This window comes from Ictidomys tridecemlineatus, chromosome 14 (assembly GCF_052094955.1).
Source record: "Ictidomys tridecemlineatus isolate mIctTri1 chromosome 14, mIctTri1.hap1, whole genome shotgun sequence".
NCBI classification, from domain to species: domain Eukaryota; kingdom Metazoa; phylum Chordata; class Mammalia; order Rodentia; family Sciuridae; genus Ictidomys; species Ictidomys tridecemlineatus.
The window spans coordinates 49,532,934-49,557,436 of record NC_135490.1 but is presented as its reverse complement, the minus strand read 5'-3'; the positions used below and the strand labels follow the sequence as shown (position 1 = coordinate 49,557,436).

Here is a 24,503-nt window from a genome sequence, read left to right as displayed (position 1 = left end):
CCAGACGTCCTACTGTGCTGCCTCTACCCAGACGCCCTTCCCCAGACATCCTACTGTCCTGTCGTCTGCCCTCAGTGTATATGTCCCTTCCCCAGACGTGCTACTGTCCTGCCCTCTGCCCTCAGTGGAGATGCCCTTCCCCCGACGTCCTACTGTCCTGCCCTCTGCCCTCAGTGGAGATGCCCTTCCCCAGACGTCCTACTGTCCTGCCCTCTGCCCTCAGTGGATATGCCCTTTCCTCAGATGTCCTACTGTCCTGTCCTCTGTCCTCAGTGTAGACACCCTTCCCCAGACATCCTACTGTCCTGCCTCTGTCCTCAGTTGAGACACCCTTCCCCAGACATCCTACTGTCCTGCCCTCTGCCCTCAGTGTAGACGCCCTTCCCCAGACGTCCTACTGTCCTGCCCTCTGCCCTCAGTGTAGACGCTCTTCCCCAGATGTCCTACTGTCCTGCCTCTGCCCTCAGGGGGAAACCCCCTTCTCTAGAAGTGCAGCCCATCCCAGCTGCTGCCTGCAGGAGGCCTGTGTGACCACTGCCAGGCAGGGTGCCCTGGGTCAGAAGTGACTCTGTGGGTTGTCCTGCAGGCCAGGGTCAGGGCTCACACTTCCCCAACACAGAGCAGCCTTTCCAGCACTCATTCTGGGTTCCTGGCCACCTCTGCCTGCCCCACAGGTGCTGAGACCACGTGGCCTGCAGCCTCTGGGCTCCTCCCCACAGCCTCCTCTTCTAGCCAGGTCATCTGCCCAAGATGCCTGCCCAGCCACCCCTGCAGGAAGTGCACCCGCTCTGAGACATGGTGGGTCTGCTGCCCCCCAGTCCTGGCTGGCTGTGCAGCTGTGACACAAGGCTCAAGCCTGAGGACCCACCTAGGCAGCATGGGCAACAGGCTTGGTGGCACCTACCTTCTATGGCAGCCACAGTCTGCTCCCTGTGGCGCTGCTCCTGGGCCGGCAGCACAGCGCTCTGCATGTACAGCTCCCCACCACCAGGAGTGGAGCCAAGCCGGTTCACCAGCTGCAGGATGGACAGAAACCACTCAGGACCCCTATCCTCAAGGGACATAGCTGTCTCTCGACCACTCTGGCGGTCTTTAGTTTTAGGTCCCCACTGAGACTGTGTCCCTCAAAGGGGACAGGGCTCCCAGCCAGGGCCTCGCCCAGGCATCTTGCACTGTGCAGATGGCTGCTGGCTGTGTGTGGCTCTGAGCCCCTGAAGTGCAGAGCTGGCTGGGTCTCCCTGCTTCCTGGAACTTGCATGTGGGGCCCACATGCAGGAGGCTGGCCTCTAGACAAGAGCCAGAGACTGGAGCCTGGGGCTCTCAAAGGCCCTGTAACGGGCACACACCTGCTCAATGTCACGGTGTGCCAGGACAGGCCCTGAAGACCAGAGGCTCAGACTGGGCCTTGCCTTCAGGAGCCCCAGCCTTGGGCCTCTGGACAATGAATAGGGACAGGGCAGCTCTTCCTTCTGTAGGGTCCCACCTATGTGACACCAGGCAAAGGTGGAAACTAACACTACTTTTTACATAAATGGATGAAAATTGAGGTCAGCACTGGGTTCCCTAGAAAGGCAAAAACCAAAGGGCTTCTTTGAGAGGGTGGGAACAATGGCAGGTGGCAGGGCTCAGCCTCGTGTGGAAGAGGAGCAAGGCCAGACATGGTGTGGTGGGTTGGGGATGATGGGTTACAGTGGCCTGGTGTCTCCGGGCCTGTGCCAAGGGCCCAGGCCCTTCCCTTGTCAAGCCCCAGTGGACAGCTGGCCATGAGGCTCCTTGCCCACCCATCTTACCTCGCATTCATAGTGTCCCAGGTCATCCTTGCCAGCTGCTCTGACCACAAGCACCAGCAGGCCGCTGCGGGGCTCACTCAGCATCTGGTACTTGTTGCCCGTGGTCAGCAGGGCCCCATCTTTGTACCACCTAGAACCCGTCACAAGAGTCCATGAGGCAGGGTGTGACATTTCCTGTGCTGCAGAGCCGCTGCCCTGGCCCAGATGCTATAGTCCTTGGTGAACCCACCCTCTGGATGCCCACATCCAGCTTGGCCATGCTATCTTGTGGCAGAGGCCCCATGCCCAGTGGGTCTCAGCCCCACAATGCCCTCTCTTCAGTGATCAGACAGTCACTGTGCCCAGCCCCGTACAGCTGCACAACCCTTGTGTTGCAGACAGGAGCCTGAAGCCCCTTCCCTGGTGCCCCACCATGTGCTGGCCCACCTGATCTGAGGGTGTGGGGCACCTTCGATGGTGCAGGTGAGCTGGGCATCCTCTCCCTCCACAAAGGGTGAGGCCCGGACCTTGTTCACAAACCGTGGCGGGACTGCAGGGTGGAGAGACACAAAGAGCCACTCTGATGGAGCTGGGGGTGTCCGAGCCCCCACATTCTTCCTGAGCCCTAAGTGAGCCATTGACCACATAGGGCTTCCACCCTCCCATGCCTGCCTGCCTGCCCTTCTCTCCCACCCACACCCAGTCCCTCATCACAGTGAGCAGAGGGATGGAAGGCCCTTCCACCCATCCACCAGAGCCACATGGTGGGCTTGGTCAGGGTGTCTCCCTGCCCCACGGGCCTCCAGGCTCACCTTGCACCAGGATCTTTCCCAGGGTGCTGGCACTGCCAGCGGCGCTGGTCGCAAAGCACATATACTGGCCAGAGTCGACCCCAGTCAGGTTGTCCAGGATGAGGGTGCAGGAACCATCTGGGTCTTCGATGAGGATGTGGTGAGGGTCCACTTCCACTGGCTTCCCATCTAGAAAGGAGGAGTGAGGGCTGTTGTCAGGCAGGGACCTTGTAAGCCTGCCCAGATGGATGAGAGGCTGGGGCTGGTCTGTACCTCTCTGGGTCTGTCTCTGTTTCTCTCTCTTTCTCTCTCTACCCTCTCTACACAGAGGGTGTGGCCCAGACCTCTGTCTCTGTGTCTCTATGTCCACCTTGGACATTAGCTAGAGGCAGGGCCAAATGAAGAGACCTGAACCTGACAGAAGACATCCACATGGACAGCTAAGTCCATGGTCACCCCACCGCCCCAGTGTGACTCCCTGCGGACCTCCCATGTGCTGATCACGCCCAGCTCCCTGGCTATGGGCCCATCCTCACTCAATCCCACCAAGCCTACAGCTACATACATAATCCACTGCCTAACACCCCTTCCCTCCCACCCATACCTCATCCCTCATCACAGCATGCAGAGGGATGGAGGGCCCTTCTACCCATCCAATCTGCAGGGGGCTTCGAGAAGGAACTCAAATTTCCATGGCTGTGCTGGACACAGGCACCAGGCCACCCAGTTGTGGACAGGGACCTCTGGGTGCCATGGCGATGATGTCTGCATCTGAACTCTGGCCTGAAACTGCACGTGACTCTGAGTTCACATAGTGGACCCTTAACACCAGCCTTCTGCTCAGGGGGAGCCAGGCATCCTGCTGGTCTTCCTGAGGCCACTAGTGCAATGTGCCCTTGTTGACCCAGGGGCTGCTGCAAGTGGCATGGCCATTTGGTTTGACAGTTAACCAGCTAAGCTGGGACAGCTCCACGCAAACACCTGGCAGTAAAGCGTGGATGCCACACCCCAACTTTCCAGCCTTTGCGTGGCTGGCAGAGGAAGTGCCAGGCCTTGCTATAGCACAGAGGCAGCCAAGGTAATGAGAAGATGAATCGCAACTTGATATCCTTGTATGGCCATCAGAAATGGTCAAAGAGAGCTGGCTACTAGAGTGGTCACCACCAGCTCTATCTACTTGCTGCCCCCATGGGCCCAGGTTGTAGGCACATACATAGGTCATGCAAGCCCAGCAGCTCCAGATGGGTGGCTCCGAATGGGGTGCCCTGGGAGCGCTCCCCTCCTGAGAGGTGGGGCCCCAGCAGAAGTGAATTCAGTCACTGAGGGCACTGACTGGAAGGGATGGGTGCTGGTCTCCAGAGGTCAGCAAGCTGCTATAAAACCAGCCTGGTCCTGATCCCCTGTCTTCCTGTCACTGCAACTGCTCCTTCCCCCTGGCAAGACTCCCAAGAAGTCATGAGGCCACCAAGGGGAACCCCACCAGATGGCACCATGCCCTTTGGACTTTCAATCTGAAAACAATCTCTTCACTTTATAAGTAACCCAGACTCAGGTGTCTTGTTGGCACATCAGGAAATGGACACGTCGCACGTTCCTGAGACAGACCGTTTCACGGCTAGAGCCCTTGATGAGTGAAGCGTCCCCTGGGTCTGGGACTTATCCCCTGCCAGACATGGCTGTCAGATACCACTTTTGAAAATCAGCTCTCAGCATGCAGTGGGGCTTTGGAGGAAACCAGATGCCCAACCCAGTGAGGCCTTGTGATCTTCCACTCAGGGATAGGCCAATTGGACTCCCTGAGGAACAAGAGATAAGGGCTGCCCAGCATTCATCAAAAGGAAGAGAGCTTTGTGAATGAGTGGATGTCCCCCAAGGGCAGGGTGGGCTCTGCTCTCCACTCCACTCCCTGATGCAAGGCAGCTGACTCCATGAGAATCTGGATCCAAGGGTCTCCACTCATGGGCTTGGGTTCGCATGGTCTAGCTAAACTGAAGCCCACTGACACGGCAGCTCGCTAGCCTCATCACCCAGGAAAGGAAGCTGGACTCATTCATTGTTTTGGGGGCTGGCCAGAGCTCTTGGCACTCCTGGGCCCTCTCTGCCTGGCTGCCCTTCCTCGCTAGCTTTCTGGGGTCCCTCCCATCTCTCTGGCTTGCCGCCCCTTCACTTATGTTCCTCACCTCTCTGACTCTGTGAATCCCAGATCCCAAGCCTTGAAGCCTGCCTTATCTCTTCACACTCATTCCACATTCAAACTGACCTCAGTCTCTCTCTCTCTCTCTCTCTCTCTCTCTCTCTCTCTGGCACCAGGGATTGAACCCAAGGGCCTTAATCACATCCCAGCCCTTTCTACATTTTATTTAGAGACAGGGTCTTACTAAGTTGCTTAGGGCCTTGCTAGGTTTCTGAGGCTGCTTTGAACTTGCATCCTCCTGTCTCAGTCTCCTGAGCTGCTGGGAATGTTTTGAGGGCTGTGCACTAGACCTGACCCATAGTTTCAGACACACTATATGCCAAGGACCTGCCTGCCATCTCTCACCTCCAGCCAGACATCTCTCCTAAGCTCTAGATTTATTCTCAAGCTATCCCCTCCATAACCACCTGGAGCCCAATGGGTACCTGGATTCTTCAAAATCTCACAAATCTGGGTTTCTTTCCTCCCTGCCCAGCTCAGAATGTACCAGCCTGCCTCCCTGTGGGTCTGCCCCACCTCTGTGAATAGGACCAGTGGCCTCTGGTGTCCACAACCCCTGTGCTGCTCCCTGGATGCCATCTCTCTTCCACACACCCCATGCAACCCATCAGCAAATCTGGCTGGCTCTGCCTTCAAAATGCATCCAGGATGCAACCATGGCCACCACCAACATGATGCCATGTCCCTAAGCAGGCCCTTGGCACTACAGCCAAGGTGAAAGATGACAGATCTGAACCATGCCCCGTGCTGCTCACAAGACCATGGGGTTTCCATGTAGTCAATGCTCCATGCTGCCCAAAGGAATCATGTTGATCCCTGGCACCAGCAAGGTGCCTTGGGACCCGAGAACAGTCTGCCAGGGAAGAGCCTCGGATTTTCTGGAACCTTGGGCCACAAAAGATGGGCTAGCCTAGGGGTTTGTGGCTCAGGACCAGACTGGACACTCTATTTTACAATGGCATTCATGGAGGAGGCTCTGGCCCATGCTAGCCTCTATACCAACTAGGAGATTCCTGGTGGGTGACCCGGGCCACGCTGGCATCTATGCCAATGAGGAGATTCTTAGTAGGTGACCTGGACCACACTGGCATCTATGCCAACAATGAAATTCCTGGGGGGATTCTCAGGCCATTCTGAGAATAGGTGACCCAGGCCATGCCAGTGTCTATGCCAACGACGAGATTCCTAGAAGGTGACCCAGGCCATGCTGTGTCTACACCAATGAACAGATTCCTGGAGGATGCTCCAGGCCACGAAGGCTTCTATGCCAATGATGAGATTCCTGGTGGGTGACCAGGGCAATGCTGGCATCTCTACCAATAATGAGATTACTGATGGATGCTCTAGGCCAAGCCAGCACTACGCCAACAAGATTCCTAGTAGGTGACCCAGGCCATGCTGGCATCTACGCCAATGACAAAATACCTGTGGGTGACCTGGGCCATGCTGGTGTCTTCACCTTTGACGAGATTCCCAGTGGATGACTAGGGCCATGCTGGTGTCTATGGCAGTAACGAGATTCCTGGGCCACACTGGCATCTACACCAATGAGGAGATTCCTGATAGATGACCCAGGCCACACTGGCGTCTACACTAACAATGAGCTTCCTAGTGGAGCTCCATGCTGTCTTCTATGCTAACGTGAGATTCATAGTGGGCTTCAGGCCATTAATCTTGACTTCAGGAGGACTAGAGCCTGAGGTCAGCCACATGAGTGGTCAGCCATGCAGGTCTGACAGAGTTCCAGTGACAAATGCTGACGTCAAGTCTCATTAAGCCTCCTGGTTGGCATAGGTCTGTTTGTGTTCTCAGGTGTCACTGGGAGAAGAAGGTGCTCTTCCTCACTGCACTGGGAGCAGGAGGCTGGGAGCTCATAAGTGGTGACACTGGACCCTCCCGAAGTGCTCTTCTTTTTTCTCAGGGGCTGCAGTCTTGTCTTTATGCTGAAGTAAACCCTAACCCTGAGCATAATAGCTCTGAACTCCAAGACCTTCTGGTGAATCACTGAACCTGAAGGCAACCTTGGGGACCAGTGAACTGGACGTCAGAAGTGAGAGTGGTCTCGGGACCCCAAGCCTATGGAGGTGCAGGAAGTGAGGATGGTCTCGGGACCCCAAGCCTGTGGCAGTGTCAAGTGAGACGGGCCTGGGAGACACCTGACTTCCCTTGACCTTGGCAGCTCCCATCCGTGAGCCACGTAAGGCCTGTGCTCTGTGACCCTGAAGGCGCAGTGTGATCAGCACCCTTCCTGGCCCATTAAGTTTACAGGCCTCTCCTGCACCCAGGTGCCTGCCTGTGGCCCCCTCTGTGGTCCTGGTGCTCTCTCGGCTGCCCTCAGGCATGTCTGTCTCGGCCCTGTGCTGACTCCTCACCCTGCTCATTCCCTTGGGTGGCCATGGCACCACCTGACTTACCTGTTCACTGTCCATCCCCAGGATGTTTGCCCTTGAACAGGCCTGGACTGTCTCTTGTTCCCCATGCCCAGCCCACTGACCAGACCCCATGCTGTCCTCAGCCCCCGTGCAGCCCACCCCTGGTAGGGGTTCATGTGAAGGGTCAGTCTGTAGGCCCTAGCAGGTACCCTTGTACCAGCTGACAGTAGGCTTGGGTGTGCCAGTCACGCGGCAAGCCAGCTTTACAGTTTCCCCCAGCTCAGCCGTGCAGTCAGCCAGTTCCTCTTCAAATTCCAGAGGACCTGAGGACACATGTGGGGGTCTGAGGACTTTGAGGGTGGGATGTCAGGCCTATGTCCCCTGGGTGCACCCTGGCAAATTGCCCCCAACAACAGCAGTGGCCTCACATCCAAGGGCCTGGTTACTGACTAAGCTGGGTGTGGCTGCACGAGGCAGGGACAGACCAGGGTACAAGACCATCACACCCAAACATGACCTGGTCAGATACTCCAAGTCTGGAGCTATGCCATGTCCCCACTACATCCCTTGTGTCCCAGGGTCAGCTCAACACCTGCTATGGGGCTCCCTGGGAGGCCAAAGCCATTGGTCCCTCAGCTAGATCTGACGAAGGGGAGAACCAAGCCACCAGTGCAGAAAGCAACCCATGCCCACGTGCCCGGCCTGGATGCAGCCCGCTGGGCATCTAAGTGATGTTCAGGTCCCCACACCAGCACAGCACCAGGGACACTCACGCCACACAGGCAGGGCCAGGCGCTGCTGGATGCTGCTGATCTCCTTCACCCAGGAGTGCTTGATGATGACTGTGCACGCCTGCAGCAGGTACTTGCGCACAGAGTCCTCCCGCTCATGCCACACCTCGAAGGCAAGGTCGTCCCCTTCCACCTGGTCGTTCAGGTCGATGCTGCTTAGCTGTTGAGGGGTGCAACATTAGTGGGAGGACAGAGCTAAGCATCCCTAGACAGACAGGGTCCAGTAGGGCTATGCCCAGGTCATCCCAGAACAATGGCAAGTTCTGCTCCAGTGGCCACCCTGGAGCCCAGGAACAGGGAAACCTCCACTGGCCTGCATGACACCCCCAGCCCCTGGCACCACATACCTTCATCATATTCCAGAACACATAGCTGAAGGTGTCGGTGTGCGAGTTTCGTCGGGGCTTGCAGATCATCAGGTGGTTCCGAAACAGGAAGACATGGCGATTGTGGCCCTTCCAAGGCATTCGGGCTCCTGGTGAGCCCTCCCACACAATGAAGTGGCCCTGGGGTGTGAGTAGATGTGGTTGGACTGTGGTTGCCTGGACCCATCCCTGGGCGCAGACCCCAGGGTCATCTATGAGCCCAGCACCCACAAAAGCCACACCCCACCACATGGCAGCAGACACAAGTCCCCCCACCTGGCGGATGGGCTCCCCCAGGGCCTCCAGGGTGCCGGGGTAGTTCTCCATGAGGGACACGTGCAGCTTGTTCTCAGCACGCTGGGGCAGCGCTGACACGACTGCGTAGGCCTGCTCCAGAAGGGCGCAGTTCTGCTGGTTCCGAGCCTTGTTGTGGATCAGCTCCTGAGGCGGACCAAGGGTCAGGACCCAGACCGCTTCAGCCCCAAGGCCTGGCCTGGACATTCAGGGCTGGGGCAGGACAGGGCTTCCCACCTTGAGCAGAGCCTGGTACTTCTGCACCCGCTCCACCGGCTGCTCCAGGTAGTGCTGCAGTGGTGGTGGCAGTGGCTGCGAGGGGTCCCCAGCAGACAGCATCTCCTCAGTGCATTTCTGTAGGCACCACAGGGCAGGTTTCAGGCAAGAAAGCACAGCTCCAGTTAGGGCATCCTGACAGTAGAGGACATCCCAGGGGCACTCTCACACCTGGCCCTGAACCTGGACAATGGCTGTGTTACCATCTAGCCGGACGCATGCACAGAACTTGGGCAGTGAAGTGGCCAGCCCAGGAGCACAGAGCTACAGGGCTCAAGGGTCACTGGGGACTGTGGGGAAAGAGATCAGGGAATATGAACTAAGGCCATGAGCACAGGACAAGGGCTAAGCCACAGGGGACTTTCAGGTCAGTGAGTTTTCTGGTGGGAGTCAAGGCCAGCACTAGGCCTGGGAGTAGCCAGGGAGGGGTACCGTGGCCAACGCCATGGAGCCAGGCATGGGCACCCTGTAGAACTCCTGGACTGGCGTGCTGACAACCATGGACTCTGCCTGCACACGGCCCACCAGGAACTCCAGGTACTTCTCAAAGGCTTCCTGGTTCTTGATGAAGCACATGGCCACATCATCATCTGTGTCACAGCGATGCAGGTCCTGCAAGAAGCTGCCACAGAGAGGGACAGGGTCAGGGACAGGGTCAGGCACAGCTCACAGCCCAGTCCTGGGCCCTGTCCTTGAGAGGCTATGGTTCTTGCCCAGGAGTGGGTTCTGGGTCTGTGAGACTGAGTATACTAAGCTGGGTGTGCAGACATGTGGGCACGTACAGAAGTGCATGGGTATGTACACTTGCCCACGAGTGTGCAGATGTGTAGTATGTGAGCATGTATATGTGGGTACATGCATGTACATGTGCACGTGTGTGGGTGCATGTGTGTATGCATGTGGCTGTGCATGTATACACAAGTGTGCAGATATGACCATGCATGTGTGGCATGTGTGTATAATATGTGTGCATGTGTTTGCCTGAATGTGTCTGTGGATGTGCACATGGCACACACATGCACTCAAATTCTTGTGTGAGTGTGCAAGAGTACATGTGCATGGAGATCAGCATGCATGTGAGTGCACATATCTATGTGTATCCAGCATGTATGTACATTTTTGTACAGGATTCACATATGTATGTGTGCACACATGTACACTATGTGCACACACATATCAAGCACATGTCCATGCACATTTGAGGCTGGGTGCGTGAGCATATGTGGTGTGCACATGGGACTTCCCGTGTGCCCGTGTACATTCATGTGCATGCACATGGGCCTGTGTGAGTGCTCATGGGTGGCAGGTATTCTTCAGCCTTCAACCCATATGGCGAGCGTCTGTCACTGGGGCATCACACAAGTGGGATGTGCCCATGGGTAAATCGAGTTCCTACCCCAGCTGCTGAGTGTCACCCTCCACGAGGCCTGACCCACAGCTGTGCGTGCACCTCACATGTATGTGTGTGGCCTTGCCTACCTGCTGTGGAAGCGACTGATGTCCTGTACATTGCGAAAAATGACTGCCTTCTGGCTGGCCACGGCTGCTGGTGCTGTATGTAGTGGCTTTGGAGGAACTGAAGCTCACCCACGAAGGTCTGCTCTGAGCTCAGCAGTTCCTGGATGACAGAGCTGGTGGAAGAGTGGCATCAGGGAGTGCCCAGCAGCTGCCCTGCTCCCACTGTCCCTAGTCTCCACATGGGGACTAGGGACACATGGAGAGCTTGCTCCCTTGCACTGCAGTTAAATGGGGTTCCTGTGATCAGGAGCCTGTCACCCAGTTTCAGAAAGTGGGTAGGTGGTGGAGCAAGGGCACCACCTCTTCCCCAGGAAGCCCTCCCGAATGAGGCTCTGGGAGGGCACAGCTGCAGAAACCAGGGGCAGGACCGTGACCCAAGGAGGCTCACACAGCTTCAGCAAGCACAGGTCCCCCATGAAGAAGCACGGCAGAATGCCAGCTGGCCCTTGAGGCCCAGCAGCCAGCTGTGGCTCCACTCTCAACCCTCCCCAACACATACCTCAGCCTGGTCTTGTACTCATCCTCGGACATGGCCTCGGGGAATTCGGGGGCCTCACTGGGCCCCCACTCAGGAGACAGCTATTGAGAAACAGGAGTTTGTTCCAGGGCACCAGTTTGTTCCACCTCCTCTGTGGCCACCGGGCTCCTGTCCCTTACTTCCAGGGTTCTCTGGCGAAGGGCCAGGATCCCAGGGCCTTGGCACCCTCCCCCAGCTCCGGACTACCATACCTTGAGCCTCTTGTCCAGGTAGGCTGGTGACACACAGCCTTGCCTGGAGGGGCTGGACTTGGTGGGCTTGGTGTGCACAAGCCAGTGCAGTGGGTAGGCTGAGTCCAAGACCTCCACATACTGGCCTTCCCGCAGTGTGATGGCATCCTGCTCGGCCCCCAGGGGTAGGTAGTTGGCCGTGGCCACATAGATATCAAAGATCTGATAAAGAGAAATGGGCCTAAGTCTTGGGGCCAGAGGGGTGAGGCCTGCCAAGGCCCCCCATTGCCCCCCACCTCTGAGGAGGGATAGGTTCTCCCAACCCCCTAAAACCCCCAAGAGCACAGAGGGGAGGGTGCTGAGTCCAGGGGTTGAAGAGGTACCCAGTCCAGGGCCACAGGGCAGGAGCCCCCAGGGTCACTCTGCACAGATGGCAGTGAGAGGGCTGGCTCCTGCCAACGTGGATGGGCGCCTAGACTGTGGTTGCTCACAGCACCTTGCTGCCCACTGCCCCCTGCAACCCAAGAGGTGGTGGGCTCTGGAGGCAAAGGTGCACTCTCCACAGATGGCAGTGAGAGTGACATCAGAGGTAGTGCTCTGCAGGAACCCACGTGCAGAGACCCTGCCCTCTGCTCTAACCTCTGGTGTCCCTTGGTGTCTCTGGGGGTGATGCCCCTCCCTTGGTAGCACCAGGCCCTTGCAGCCCCCCATTGTCTCTTCAGCAAGTCAGGCCCCAAGCCCTGTTCCTAAGGGTCCCAGCCCACCCACCTCTCCTTGGGAGTCCCCATCCTCTGACTCTGAGGATGACTCCTGGACGCTGGAGGAGGGCCGCGACCGTTTTGCCGGGGGGAGGTGGACGGAGTCTTGGACTCCTCATCACTGTCACCTCCAGGCACCTGCAGCTTGGCTGGGCGAACACAAGAGTTGTGATGTCCCTGGAAGGCTGTCCCCCTACTGCCTACCACCCAGCCAGTCTCCAGGGCTCCCAGGCACAGAGTCCTAGCTAGGCCCCATGCGAGGACACAGGGTCCCAGCCTCCCCTGTGGTTGGGGAGGTCCCATCCTGGCCCCCTCACCCTGTGTGATCTTGGCCGACACCATCTCAGTGATCTGGGAGGTGAGTTTCTGTAGGAATTCCTCTGTACCCACCTCAGTGAGGGACAGGTGGCTATGGGCCTCCTCAGCCACCAGGGCCTCCCCTGGGGGAACAAACACAACACTGTGGGGTCATGCTTCCCCCAAAAGTTCACTGCAATTCTCCTAGGGGCTGATGGTGAGCAGGAGACCAGGCCCTGGCAGGGAGACCATGAGGTGGTGCCAGCAGGAAGAGACCAGTGAGGTCAGCAGGATGCAGAGCCTGTGACCAGGGATGAGAATGAAGGGAGCGGGTCTGGACAGAAGAGGCAGCAAGTGGCCAGAGAATGGCAAGCACAGCTAAGGGGCAGCAGGTGGCAGGCAGGGCTGCAGGCAGATGGTGAGGGAGCTGAGGACAGGGCTGGGCAGGGTCCAGCCTGGCATCAGGCTTGAGGCAGGGTTGGGGCTGTGGGGGCCAAGGTGACTTTGTGGCTCTTTTTAACATAGCCCACTGGGCATGGGCCCCCTGACCACAGAGGTCAGAAATAGCTCTGACTCCAACCAGAGCTGGGAGCTGGCCATGAGAGGGCAGGAACCTAGAGCCCAGGCTGCTCAGGTCCAAAGGGCGGCCTCCCCTGCACCCAACCCGGGCATACCTTTCCTCTGCCCAGCAAGGTCGGTGAGACCAGCAGACTCTGACATCTGTGCTGAGATGGCTTGGGTGGTCCTGAGGGGAGGAGGGGTGTCCTGCAAGCCCAGCTTGGACCCCACCACTCTGCTCCCCATAGAGGGGGGCCTAGGGGCCAGGACACCACAATCAGTGGCTCCACACCAGAAGGGGCCCATAAAAACTTCATTTGATAGTGTGGAGAAGCTGCACAGGGAAGGGGGTGGCCACCCACAGGGCTACACCACCCTAGCCCACTGGGTAAGTCAGTCAGGGCACCCACTCACCCCTGTAGGAAGGTAGAAATGAGAGCCTCCTTCATCTTCTCCTGCTCCTCCTCCTTGGGCACTGTCCAGAGATCCAGGGGAGCTGTCAGGACCAGTCCTGTACTCTGATACCTTGAGTCCTGGGCTGGGACCCCTACCCAGGACATCTAGACCACCCTGGGGGCCCTGCCTGCACTGTCCCTAAGAAGCCCTGGCAAGGGTCTGTGCCTAAGCGCCCACCTCCCTGTCCACTCTCAGCACTTGGTCACCCATGGGGTTGGGGGACAGGCCTGCCCTCCAAGCACCATCGCTCAGAGGGGCTGAACAGAGGGCTCTGGGCAGGGCCTGCAGGCCATCTGTGCACCATGCAGGCAGGGCTGAGGTTCCAGGCCAAACTGGCCTGCACCACTGGGCCCAGACTGCTCTTGGGCTCTGCAGGAGAAGGATCACAGGTGGGTGAAGGCCATACATCCCAAGCTGGTCCCTCACCACACCCAGGCTCCCTACTCACTGCCTGAGACATGCAGGCTGGCAGAGCAGAGGGCCTGGCCAGCGGCCTTGGTGGCAATGCACGTGTAGGTGCCCTGGTGTTGCCGGCCCACATCTAGCAGGACCAGGCTGTGCTGCTGAGCAGAGCTGGCCATAGTGTAGCCTGGGGTGTTTGGGCCAATCCACAGCACGCCTCTCTCGGCCTCCTCCTTGAGCCAGTGTATGGTGGGGGCCTGGCATCCTGTGGGCAGGAGAGGGCTCAGTGGGTACACAGCCCCACTGGCTATGGGCCTCCAGAAGAGGGTGCTTGGCAAGAGTGATATGAGGGGTGGAGCAGGAGGCCACGCAGGGTGGCATGGGTGGACTGTGGGAGGGTGGCATGGGGACTCTGGGGGGGTGATCTTTCTCCGGGGAGTGAGGATGCCCACCTTCCACCTTCACCGAGAATGTGATGCTGGAGCCCCTCTTCACTTTCTTGGGGGTGAACCTCTCTAGGATGCGGGGTGGCACCAATTGCTCACACACATCTGGGAGAGCAAGGACAGCCATGGAGACACCCGGCACCCCTCCTTCAGCTCCCACGTCCTGATGTCCTTGTTCTGGGAACCCCAGGTAGTTCTCTGCGACCTGTGCCTGTGGCCCCAGAGAGCCCTCTTCCTGCACCTCCACCGCTACCAGGCCCAGGGCTGGTCCACTCTGGCCTCACGCCCACAATCCACCCAGCCTCTGTCTGCCCACAGGGCCATCTCACCTGATGCTGACTTCTCTTCTGGTTCATCAGGACCTGAAAAGTGCAGAGGGAGTCAGATGTGCAGCATGCACAGATTCCCTTGCTTCCCTACATGTGGGAAGGTCCTGGTCCTACTGCCCAGTGGGGGGACCTGGGCATGGCCCCACCCATGGTCAAAGGTCCATTACCCTGCCTGAAACTTTGGCCGGGAGGCCAAAGAACTCACACTCCAGTGTACATCCGTGTGACATCCCCACCCTCCCTGTGCCCACTGGGAATCTGGGGCCCCGCCTAGAACCACATGGGCACTGGGAGATGGCAGCTGGGGCTGCACCCTGAGAGGCAGGAGGAGGACCCAGCAACAGTCTCTCCGCAGGACCAGTATGGGTCAAACTAGGAGTCAGCTCTCAGTGCTCAGAACGTTTGGGAAAATAAAGACACAGGAGTTTTCTTGTCAGAGCTGCCACTGGGGCTTTGTGCAGGTCTGCTGGGCCCAGTGTTCGTCCGCTTCCCCCAAGAGCCTGCTCATCACTCAGGGCGTCCAAGCCCCACTGGGCACCCGCTCCTGTGGGGCAATTCTGCCATCTGTGCCACTGTGCATAGGGCAATGGGCTGGGCCCCGGCCTGATGGGGCCTGGCATGCAGTACATATGGCACTGCTCACTCCTTCAGGGCACACACCTCGGACCAGCAGATGGGCAGATGAGTAGGCAGCACCAACAGCATTGCTGATATAGGCTGCATACTGGCCCACGTCCTCCCGGGTGACAGAGACGATCTCCAGGGTGTGCAGTGTCTTCTTGTCAGCCATGAGAATGTGGGCAGATGTAGACAGGGGCTGGCCATCTTTGAACCAGTACAATCTGGGGACTGGGTAGCCTACCCCATGGAGGAGAGTGGTCAGCACACGACCATTCTCAATGGGCACTATACTCTTTCGATGGGAGACAGACAAAGGCCCAGAAAAGAGGTTGCTCAGAGGCCAGCGAGCCTCTGGTGTGGGGGTGGGGTGGCAGCCTCTTGTTGCCCAGCAGCAGGCACACATGACCTCCTGACCTCCACTGGTCAGGCCCTTCCCACGTGTGACCAATGGGAGACAGCTCCTGGCCTCCCTCCAGCTACGGTGCCCACTCCCCAGCACCTCACCTTTCACTTTGAGATGAAATTTGGCCAGGCGTGTACCAGGGGCCACCTGGAGGTCCCTCAGCTCCTCCACCACCTGGGGCAGCTGCCCCTCATCTGATTCGGTTCCCTCTTGCTCCCGGCTGGCAAAAAAGACAAATAAGGGGGTAGCCATAAAGTGGAGCAGGCTGAGGGTCCAGGCAGGAGGGCCCACGGGGTGAAGGTCAGAGGCAGATAGGTTTGAGGTTCCCTGTATCCTGAGTGGAGGAGCAGAGGGACAGAAACGGACAGGGTCTGACTGAAAGCTGCAGGCTTGGGAAAGTCAATCTAAGCCACCCAGTCCAGATCACCACTTCCCGGGAGGCCCTGGGCTGCTGTCTGTGTGGCCCCACCTAGACAGGTATCCCTGGGCACTGAAGTAGGATGAGGTCTCCGTGGCGTCTGTGGCAGTGTTGTAGTCTGTGCTGGTCACTGGGGAGGAAAAGTGAGTGGAGGAGGCTCAGGACTTTGGGATTTCAGGGGGACGCGCCCTCCTGGGCCTGCCCACCCCTGCTGTTCCCAGCCTCGTTCTTCCACACCAATAACTAACTGCAAGCCTCTTAGGCCCAGCACAAAATGTCATATGACCTGAGTCTCCAGAAACAGCAGACAGGGACAGTGGCAGAACCTTCTGGTTCCATCCCACCAGGGCATGAGAGGTTGGAGACACAAGCCTCAAAACCAAGAGAAAGAGACTTGAATTTCTGGCCAAGAAGGGGCAACAAGCTGGACTTCCACCACTGTGGGCCAAGCGAGAGTCCCCAGAGTGCCCATGCTGAGACGCTACCCCAGCAGGATGGTTGGGAGGTGGGGCTCTGGGCCTGGGGCCAGTGGGAGCTGAATGGCAGCTGCACCTTAGCCAAGGACCCGAGAACCCTGGCCCTTCTTGCCACGTTCTCAGTGACATTCAGGTAAAATTGGGGGACTTTACAAGATTTCTTAGACAATAAAACGGAAGAAAATAGTCTTTTACAAATGGTGTTAAGAAAGAGTGAACTTGGAGCCTTACCTCAAACTCACAAATTCCCTCCAAGGGAACCAAAGACCTCAACTTCAAAGCTACCACCAAGTTTCCAGAAGAAAGCACACATGTGGGTCTTTATGACTCACATCAGGCAGCACTTGCATACGTGTGGCAAAGCCCAAGCAGGCAAGAAAGAGCAGAGACCCTAGCCTTCATCAGGCCAGACACAGTGCCCCCAAAACATGGCCAAGAAAGGGAAAGACCGAGGTCATGCCTCTGATGCAGCCCGGAATCAGAAACACGTGAAGAGCTCTTTCAGCTCTGGAAGGAGACCAGCCATCAGTGCCCACCATGCCACAGCTCCAAGCATGCCTGTATGCAGGGGAGCCTCCACCACGACCCCACACACACCAGCAGCAGTTCTGTGGCCAGGGCACCTGCCAGCTGCATGTCCTCTAGCCCAGCTCAGCTCTGACCCTGTTTGCCTGGGGACAGGCAAGACAACCTGCTTCAGAGGCTAGTAAGAAGCCCAGGCTCCTCGCTGGGGTGGACCCAGTGGATATAAATCAGGACCCATGGTCTCCCTGGGGCAGGATTAACCTGCCAGGGCAGCTCACAGAAGCCAACCAAGGGTCCTGTTGCCTAGGCTGAAGGTGTTTTAAGGACACCTCAGGAGCAGCCAGATGTGAGATCATGTCGGGCAAGCTTTGGTGGGCACAGCCCCTGCTAGCACCTCTGTTTCCATCAGGCCGAAGTTCCCTGAGGCCCACAGCCTGGGCACCCTACTCCAGCTGTGTCACACGCCATCCCCAGTGGATGGGGTGGGGCCCTTTCCAGGCTTCCTGTCAAAGCTTGGTCTTCCTGGCCAGCCTGCCCACCAAGGCTACAGGGACCCTGTAATTAATTGGTGTCTATTTGCTAATTAATTAGACACCAGTGCTACAAGTTCAAGTATGGGGGTCAGGGGTCAGGGCGTGCTGTGAGGGTGGCTCTGCAGTGCCTGGGCTGGGGGCAGTTGCTTGGAGGGTAGAGGGGCCTGCTAGATCCCTGCCTGCTTCAGCCCAGGTTCCCCACCCCTTCTCTTGTGCCACAATGGGGTGGGGGCTGGAGCTCTCCTCCAGGAGAGGCAGGCACTACAGATCCGGTGTCTGCTGGACCCAGTCCTGGAGAGAGCCATCACCCCCTAGCATGTTTTGCCTGCCTTGTCTTGACTGTTCTCGTGACTGCTGGGCCAGCTGAGGGCAAAGCAGGGAGACAGTGGTTGGATGGAAGGAAGAACTTCCCAGTTACCAGGGGGCCCTGTTGCCTGTTGCCCTGGAGTGTACTCAGAGCCTCACTGACCACATGTATGGGCTGTGCAGCCTGGGAATCCCTCCTCATGTCCCCCTTTCCACCTCTTCCCAGGGCCCCCAACCATGCAGGTGACCATTGAGGATGTGCAGGTCCAGGCGAGTGGTACGGCACAGTTTGAGGCTGTCATTGAGGGGCACCCACAGCCCACTGTGACATGGTACAAGGTAAGAGCTGGCCCAAGGAGGCAGGGTGGGACCCTCAGAGGCCGGAGGCACCTGTGTGTGCATGTGTGTACGAAAACCGCACCACACAATCCTAGCTGTGTGGCCCCTCCTGCAATCCCCAAGCCCATCATGGCTGGGCATGGGGCTGGACCTGGGGCCGACACACAGCAGGTGCCAGGGAAGGGCAGGTGGGCCTGATGCTGGGATGGGCTGATGGCGTCCTGGCCTGCTGGTGTTTCAGGACGGTGTCCAAATGGAGGACAGTGCCCAGCTGAGCCAGCAGAAGGATGGCACCACTCACTGCCTGCTACTGAAGGATGTGGCCCAGCAAGATGCAGGCGTCTATACCTGTCTCGCACACAATGCTGCTGGCCAGGTGCTCTGCAAGGCGGAACTGCTGGTCCATGGGGGTAAGCCGCAGAGCCTCCCAGGCCCAGGGCCGCTCGGTCTCCACATGGCATCCCCAGTCCCCACAGGGACCCCAGCTCAAGGTTCCCATGGGCCACAGACCCAGGCCCAGGGAACAGCTTGCCAGCTCCACAGTACTGGGGACGAGGGCCAGGGCAGTGCCTTTGCCGTCCTAACTACCTTCTGTGCTGACCACAGGAGACAGTGAGCCAGATTCAGAAGAGCAGAGCCATTGAAGGAAGCTGCACTCCTTCTACGAGGTCAAGGAGGAGATTGGCAGGTACACTCCAGCCCTTCTGGCCCCGGGGATGCCCAGGACCTGTGGCACAGCGTCACCATCCTGATCCCCCTCCCTCCTCCCCAGAGGCGTGTTTGGCTTTGTAAAAAGGGTACAGCACAAAGGAAATAAGGTATTCTGTGCTGCCATGTTCATCCCCCTGCAGAGCAGAACTCGGGCCCAGGTGTACCAGGAGCGAGATATCCTGGCCACGGTCAGCCACCCACTGGTCACTGGGCTGCTGGACCAGTTTGAGACCCGGAAGACCCTCATCCTCATTTTGGAACTGTATCCTTTCTTCTCCTGACCCCTTGGGGTTTGAGGAGGGGTACAGTGGCCACCAGGCTGGGGATTGGAGGAGCATATGCTCCCTGGGCCTGGCAGGTTGTGACGGCCTCAGCCCACCTTCCTGTGGCCAATGCTGTGTGACAAGCAGCCCTGTTCTTGACACTCCTGATGGTATTGGGCAGGGGGTTCTTTCTCTCTGAGGGTTGTCCATGGGGGTCACCAGGCAGGGTCAGTGGTTGAGCTGCTCCTGAGGGTCCAGATGTCCTCGGTGGAGATGGCCAGGGGTCTCCTCCCATGGGTGACCTCTCAGATGTCAGGCGAGGTGTATCCTACACAGGTTACTCCAGGTCTTTGCCCACTGCCCATAGGTCCCTGACTGGGGTCTCAGTGTGGAGGGCCTTGTGGCTGGATCTGTTCCTGTGTTCTTGTCTCTCCCCTGAGGAGGGATTTGTGCAGACAGGCCAGGTGCCCCCACCCTACCACTGCCCTGTGGCCTCAGTCCCTAGGCAGCCCCCCTCATCTGGGCTGGATGCTGTCTGGGGTTCCAGGGGCCCATGGCACCTCCCCTCAACCTGAGCACCAGTACCCCACCCTTGAGACCGCAGGAACCCTGTCCTGGCCACCTCCTGGTGGGTTCCAGCCTCAGCTGCTTTCCTTGACCAGGCCCCAGGTGCTCATCAGAGGAGCTGCTGGATCGCCTCTTCAAGAAGAGAGTGGTGACAGAAGCCGAGGTGACCCTGCACCTGCCTGCCACTGGCCTGAGCTGCATGCGGGTCCCAGCCCCACCCAGACACAGCTGCCCCAAATGTGGCCCAGGCCCCGCCTCTCTGGATCCCAGGCCCCGTGGCTACCCAGGCTCTGTGCCCAGCTGCACTGCCTGGCTTCCTGCACACCTTGCTTGTTCCTGGGGATTTCTCTGGCTTTGGCACTTAGGGCTCAGGGTGCCACCTACCCTTTGGCACTTAGGGCTCAGGGTGCTACCTCTCCTCAACCCCTTTGGGCTTGTCCCAGGTGCTAGACTGGGGCACTCAAGCAGGATGAGTCAAGGTGGAGGGCCGCGGCCCCTCCCTGAGCACAGCATTTGCCACAGGTCAAGGTCTACCTCCAGCAGCTGGTGGAGGGACTGCACTATCTGCACAGCCACGGGGTCCTCCACCTGGACATAAAGATTCTGTCCCTTGGGCCCCTCCAGAACCTGGGTGGGAGAGGGGAGCCCTGGGCCTACAGGATAGGAAGGGACAGGCCTACCGTGTCCAGTTTCCTTGACAGGACTTGCTATCCTGCAGGGACTGGATGCACTGCTAATTGGCAGCTCATCCGTGGGCTCTGTCTGATCTACAGAACTTCTAGTTTCCCCCTCACCCCCCTCTCCCATTGTGGCTTAGCTTCTACAGATCAGAGAAAATATTTGACCTTGGATTTTTAATCCTAATTTTCAACTCTGTAGAAGAATTTGGCTCCAAACCTTTCCAATCAAAAGGGTGATTATCTCCTCCATGGGACACAGTCTCCCCTTTAGATACAGCTGACTTATGGAACCAGACCAGAAATACCTGTCACTTTCACAAATGGAGGGGGAGAATGGCTCTACCACTGCCTCTGGGTCCAAACCCATCACTTTGGATCCACTTTTAAGAAATCTAATATCCAGTATGCTAATGAATTATTTTCTCAATTAATTCCACTAATTAGTCATCTATTCTTGCTCTGCCAGAATCCCTATCTTTTTACCATCTAATCATTCATTGCCAACAAGCCACATATTCTACCTCCCTAGAGGGATGCATTTACACTGGGTAAATAAATGGTTAGGGTAATCTCATGCTGCCTGTTCCAGCTTCCCAGATCCAGTTCACAGTACCAAACATCAATATTAACCATCAAGGGAAAATATGCTTCTTTAAATAATCAGGAGAGAATCTCCTACTCTATCTGGAAATTTCTCTGTTCTGCTAGTTCAGTATTGGCAGTCAACAGACAATGGCACTCATTACTACTACAATACTAAAAGGCATTTTCCCTATAGCTAAACCATCATCTCTGACACCCAAATAATCAGAATTTTTTAGCAGAATTTAGTGTCCTTGCCTCACCCCCCAACAGCATCTTCTGCTCATTTTTCGCTCAATACTGAGGTTTTATCTGAGTTCCATGGTGATGCCAAGACAGGTAAAGATATTCTTTAAATCTTCCACCTACTCCCTTCTTTTCTGAAACTTACACATAATCAATGTTTTTACTTATTTTGAAAACTCTCATGCACCAGGTATAGTGATAATAGCTTTAAAAAGCATTTACCTACTTCCACCCTTAAATCTTTATGGGTTGGGGTTTGTACCCCCATTTTACAGAGAAGAAAAGCTGAGGCTCGGTCACCTGCCCAAGGTCATCCCGGGCAGGGGCTGGGATCCAGGTTTGACCTGGATGTCCTCTGTCCTCCGCTTGCTGGGTTCTCACAGTGCGTGCGGGCGGGGTGCGCTCCTCGGGACTGTCTTCCTTGGAGGACGAGCCTCTGAGAAGAACCAGTCCCCTTCCCTGTCTTCACCACGCTCCCGCCACTTCCACCTGGCAGCGGTTCCCGGGAGACCCTACTCACAGTCCCTCCTCTGGGGCCAATTCAAACTTCCCCTCCTCCGTCCCTAAAGCAGGCACCGGCTGGCTGACACGAGGAGCCGCCTCCTCCCCGCCCGCAAGGCTGGGAGCCGGCGAGTGGAAGAAAGGAGGGCGCGGATACCCCGCTTCCCTGGGCTCGGACTCGGGGGCCAGAGGCGGTACGACGCTGCGGGGGAGTGGGCAGCGCAGGCGGGCCAGGGGTCGGCGGGACCCGGGGACCGGGGAACCGGAGACCCGGCGCGGGAGCGCGGCTCGGGCGGGCAGGGGGCTCCGGCGCCGGGGGAGGATGCGCGGGCGGCGGGGCGCTGCCGCCGGCGCCAGGTCGGTGCGCCGAATGCCGGGAGCCGCGCCGGGGCGGGGGGGGGGGGGGGGGGAAGGGGTCCGCGGCGCGGGGGGGGGGGGGGAAGGGGTCCGCGGCGCGGGGGAGTGGGAAGGGGTCCGCGGCGCGGCGGGCGGGGCCCCGGGGCCGGGCGCAACGGGCGGGAAGGTGCGGCGGCCTCAGGCGCGCCGGCCCGGGTCGGGGTCGGGTCCCCGGAGGCCCCCTCCTACCTTTGCCGGGCGCCACGTAGACGGAGTAGAGCAGCGAGGACGAGAGCGAGAAGAAGAACAGCGCGGCGAGCAGCGAGCGGCGAGCGGCGAGCGGCGCGGCAGCCACAGCAGCCCCCGGCGGGCGCACATGCTGCAGCCGGGCGGCCGGTCGAGGGCCGGGCCTGCTCCTGCCGCTCCCGTGCGCCGCCGCCTGGGCCTCGGCCGCCGCCTCCCGAGCCTCGCGGACCGCCACCGCCGCCTCGCAGATCCCAGCCGACAGCCGCGGCGGGCCGGGCCACATGAAGTGGGCGGGGCCGCGCGGCCCGGAGCCAGCGCAGCGACGGGGGCGGAGCGGGCGGTCGCACAGGGGCGGAGGGGCGGGACCAGCGCCGCCCGGCACCATCGCAAAAGACCTGCGCTCGCTCGCCACCCGACCCCGTTGCCCCCGCGGCTGAGCAGCGGCTTTAGGAAGCTGTTAGAGGTACAGTAGTGAAGGATAAGTCTAACCTCACTCTTGAGGGTAGTGGGTTAGAAGCACAAATGTACTCCAAGTAGGCCATGTGGTACAGGTGCCATGGACCATATGTAGCTGCCCAGCACCTGAAGTAGTGTTAACTGAGTAGTGTTAAATAGTGTTAACTGAGATATGCTATGAGTATAAAACACTCACTGGAATTACACAAAGGATGTAAAATTCCCAGTGCTATTTTTTTCATGCTGATTGTATCCAATCACATTACTTTGAATATAGTCATCCCTCTGTATCTGAAGGAGATTGGCTCCAGGACTCATCCCAAACTAAAAATCTGGGAATGCTTCTATCTTTTATATAAAAGTATTTGGACATAAACTATGCATATCCTCCTGTATGTTTTAAATTTCCTTTAGATTTATAATACCCATTATAAATTAATATTATGTTATTATATATTTACATATTATATTGCATTGATTAGGGAATAATAATAAGAAAAAAATCTGCACATGTTCAATAAATATGCCATTTTTTCCCTGAATATTTTTTAATCCTAACTTAGTTGCAGAAACCACAAGTATGGAGGGCCAACGCTGTTTGGTCAGACAAGATGTATTGTTAAAACTGATTTTCCCTTCTCCCTTCTGCTTTTCTGCACTTGGCTACAGAGACCTCTGGTCACAGGCTGCTTACATTCCATTTGTACTTGAAAGAGGTACAGCTGTATCTACTCTACAGGATGCTCCGGATGAGTGGGGGTTCCAGCCACGGGGACAGAGAAGGCCTGCAGAAGGATGTGACAACAAAACTGTCATTTGGATGGCAAGTAAGATTTAGGCCAAGAATAGGTCAGTGGTGGGGTTGGAGGATAAACTTGAAGGCAGAACAGGGTATTTAGAGAAGGCCACCATTTGCAAAGTCAAATCATCATGATTTTCATTTATTAAGTAGCAGGTTGCAGCCACTTTTTAAAAGTGGGCTTTCTCTTCTAATGCAAGGCTTTGATGGCCCCTTTATTGGAAGCCTGGCAGCAGAAGGGTGGGCCTCAGTGATGCCAACTTCCCCCACATGGGCTATCCCCCCTCATATCTTAATATGAGATAAAGCTCATTTTAGGAAAGGGTAAATTCTCTTAGACCAGAGGAAGAATAGTGACATTGAATTAGCTAGATAGATGGCAACAAGTAATCTGAGTGATTACCTTGGACTTGGGCTGGGCAGGCACGTCAGCATTGGCTGGAGGACCTCTGATCATGCAATTTATCCTCATCCATGGAAATGAATGTGCACTTAAAAGTTCCAGGAGAATATTTTAGTGAAAAACAATAGAAAATTTTAAGACAGATTAAGGTTTAGTGTCACAGAAGATTATAGTGTGAGCAGACTGTCCTCATAGGGATCAGTTTAACTGTTCACAACAGGAGGAGATGTGAGCTGCAAGGATATTTGACATGAGAAACATGAATTTTCCCTCTGAGTGTTGACTAGCATTTGCAAGTACCAGGAGATGAGATATGAAATGTACTGTCAAGCATTCAGTGTTCAAAATATAATGCATTATTTTAAGTTGAATTTTTTGTTTTCTGAGATCCTCATTCTCAATTTGTCTACCTCTGGGATAGATAGATTGGCCTCATATGGTGCCTTCCCAAACCCTAATGGCAAGCTGCTGCAGCAAAAAAAGGATGGGGCTTTCCAAAGCCACTTACTCCTGCCTGTTCCTTGCCTCCCTGGATTAGAGGCAGAATGGTAAGGCCAGCCCCTCTGTAACAAGTGAGGGTCATTGGCTTACTCTGTCCAGTAAGATTTGGGCATTAGTGTCTAGGGAGAATGTTCTCCCAGACAGAAGAGCCAAAGCGCTACTGGCAGGGAACCCATACCCTTTTCCTCCCTACCTCCTCCAGCCTGGTGTCCAGAAGGAGGACACACATTCAGCAACAATGCAAAATGCTTCCATGAGGTCGGCAAA

At 57.1% G+C, this 24,503-nt stretch overlaps 2 protein-coding genes across 4 annotated transcripts; both read right to left on the bottom strand.

Annotated features, from left to right (window-relative positions):
* Nucleotides 1-138: 138 nt before the first annotated feature.
* On the bottom strand, nucleotides 139-10,467 carry LOC144370377 (obscurin-like). 3 transcript variants are annotated; one of them, XM_078031131.1, is made up of 11 exons: nucleotides 10,332-10,467; nucleotides 9,285-9,474; nucleotides 8,814-8,930; nucleotides 8,559-8,723; nucleotides 8,265-8,423; nucleotides 7,900-8,077; nucleotides 7,336-7,449; nucleotides 2,582-2,749; nucleotides 2,217-2,319; nucleotides 1,791-1,920; nucleotides 139-1,016 (listed from the first exon to the last, which is right to left on the bottom strand). In XM_078031131.1, the coding sequence occupies exons 2-11, from the start codon at nucleotides 9,426-9,428 to the stop codon at nucleotides 738-740; spliced, it is 1,557 nt and encodes a 518-aa protein (XP_077887257.1). In that variant the 5' UTR covers nucleotides 9,429-9,474; nucleotides 10,332-10,467; the 3' UTR covers nucleotides 139-737. The 3 variants fall into 3 exon arrangements, 2 of the variants coding, with proteins under 2 accessions (XP_077887257.1, XP_077887258.1); XM_078031132.1 differs by lacking the exon at nucleotides 7,336-7,449 and having other exon boundaries at nucleotides 140-1,016; XR_013430357.1 differs by lacking the exon at nucleotides 2,217-2,319 and having other exon boundaries at nucleotides 903-1,016.
* LOC144370525 (obscurin-like) lies at nucleotides 10,352-22,462 on the bottom strand. Its single transcript, XM_078031332.1, has 13 exons — nucleotides 22,081-22,462; nucleotides 15,818-15,896; nucleotides 15,450-15,568; nucleotides 14,325-14,357; nucleotides 14,002-14,100; nucleotides 13,596-13,814; nucleotides 13,106-13,166; nucleotides 12,808-12,878; nucleotides 12,154-12,276; nucleotides 11,847-11,985; nucleotides 11,100-11,300; nucleotides 10,870-10,949; nucleotides 10,352-10,483 (listed from the first exon to the last, which is right to left on the bottom strand). The coding sequence occupies exons 1-12, from the start codon at nucleotides 22,460-22,462 to the stop codon at nucleotides 10,871-10,873; spliced, it is 1,605 nt and encodes a 534-aa protein (XP_077887458.1). The 3' UTR covers nucleotides 10,352-10,483; nucleotide 10,870.
* Between the last annotated feature and the right edge of the window lie 2,041 nt (nucleotides 22,463-24,503).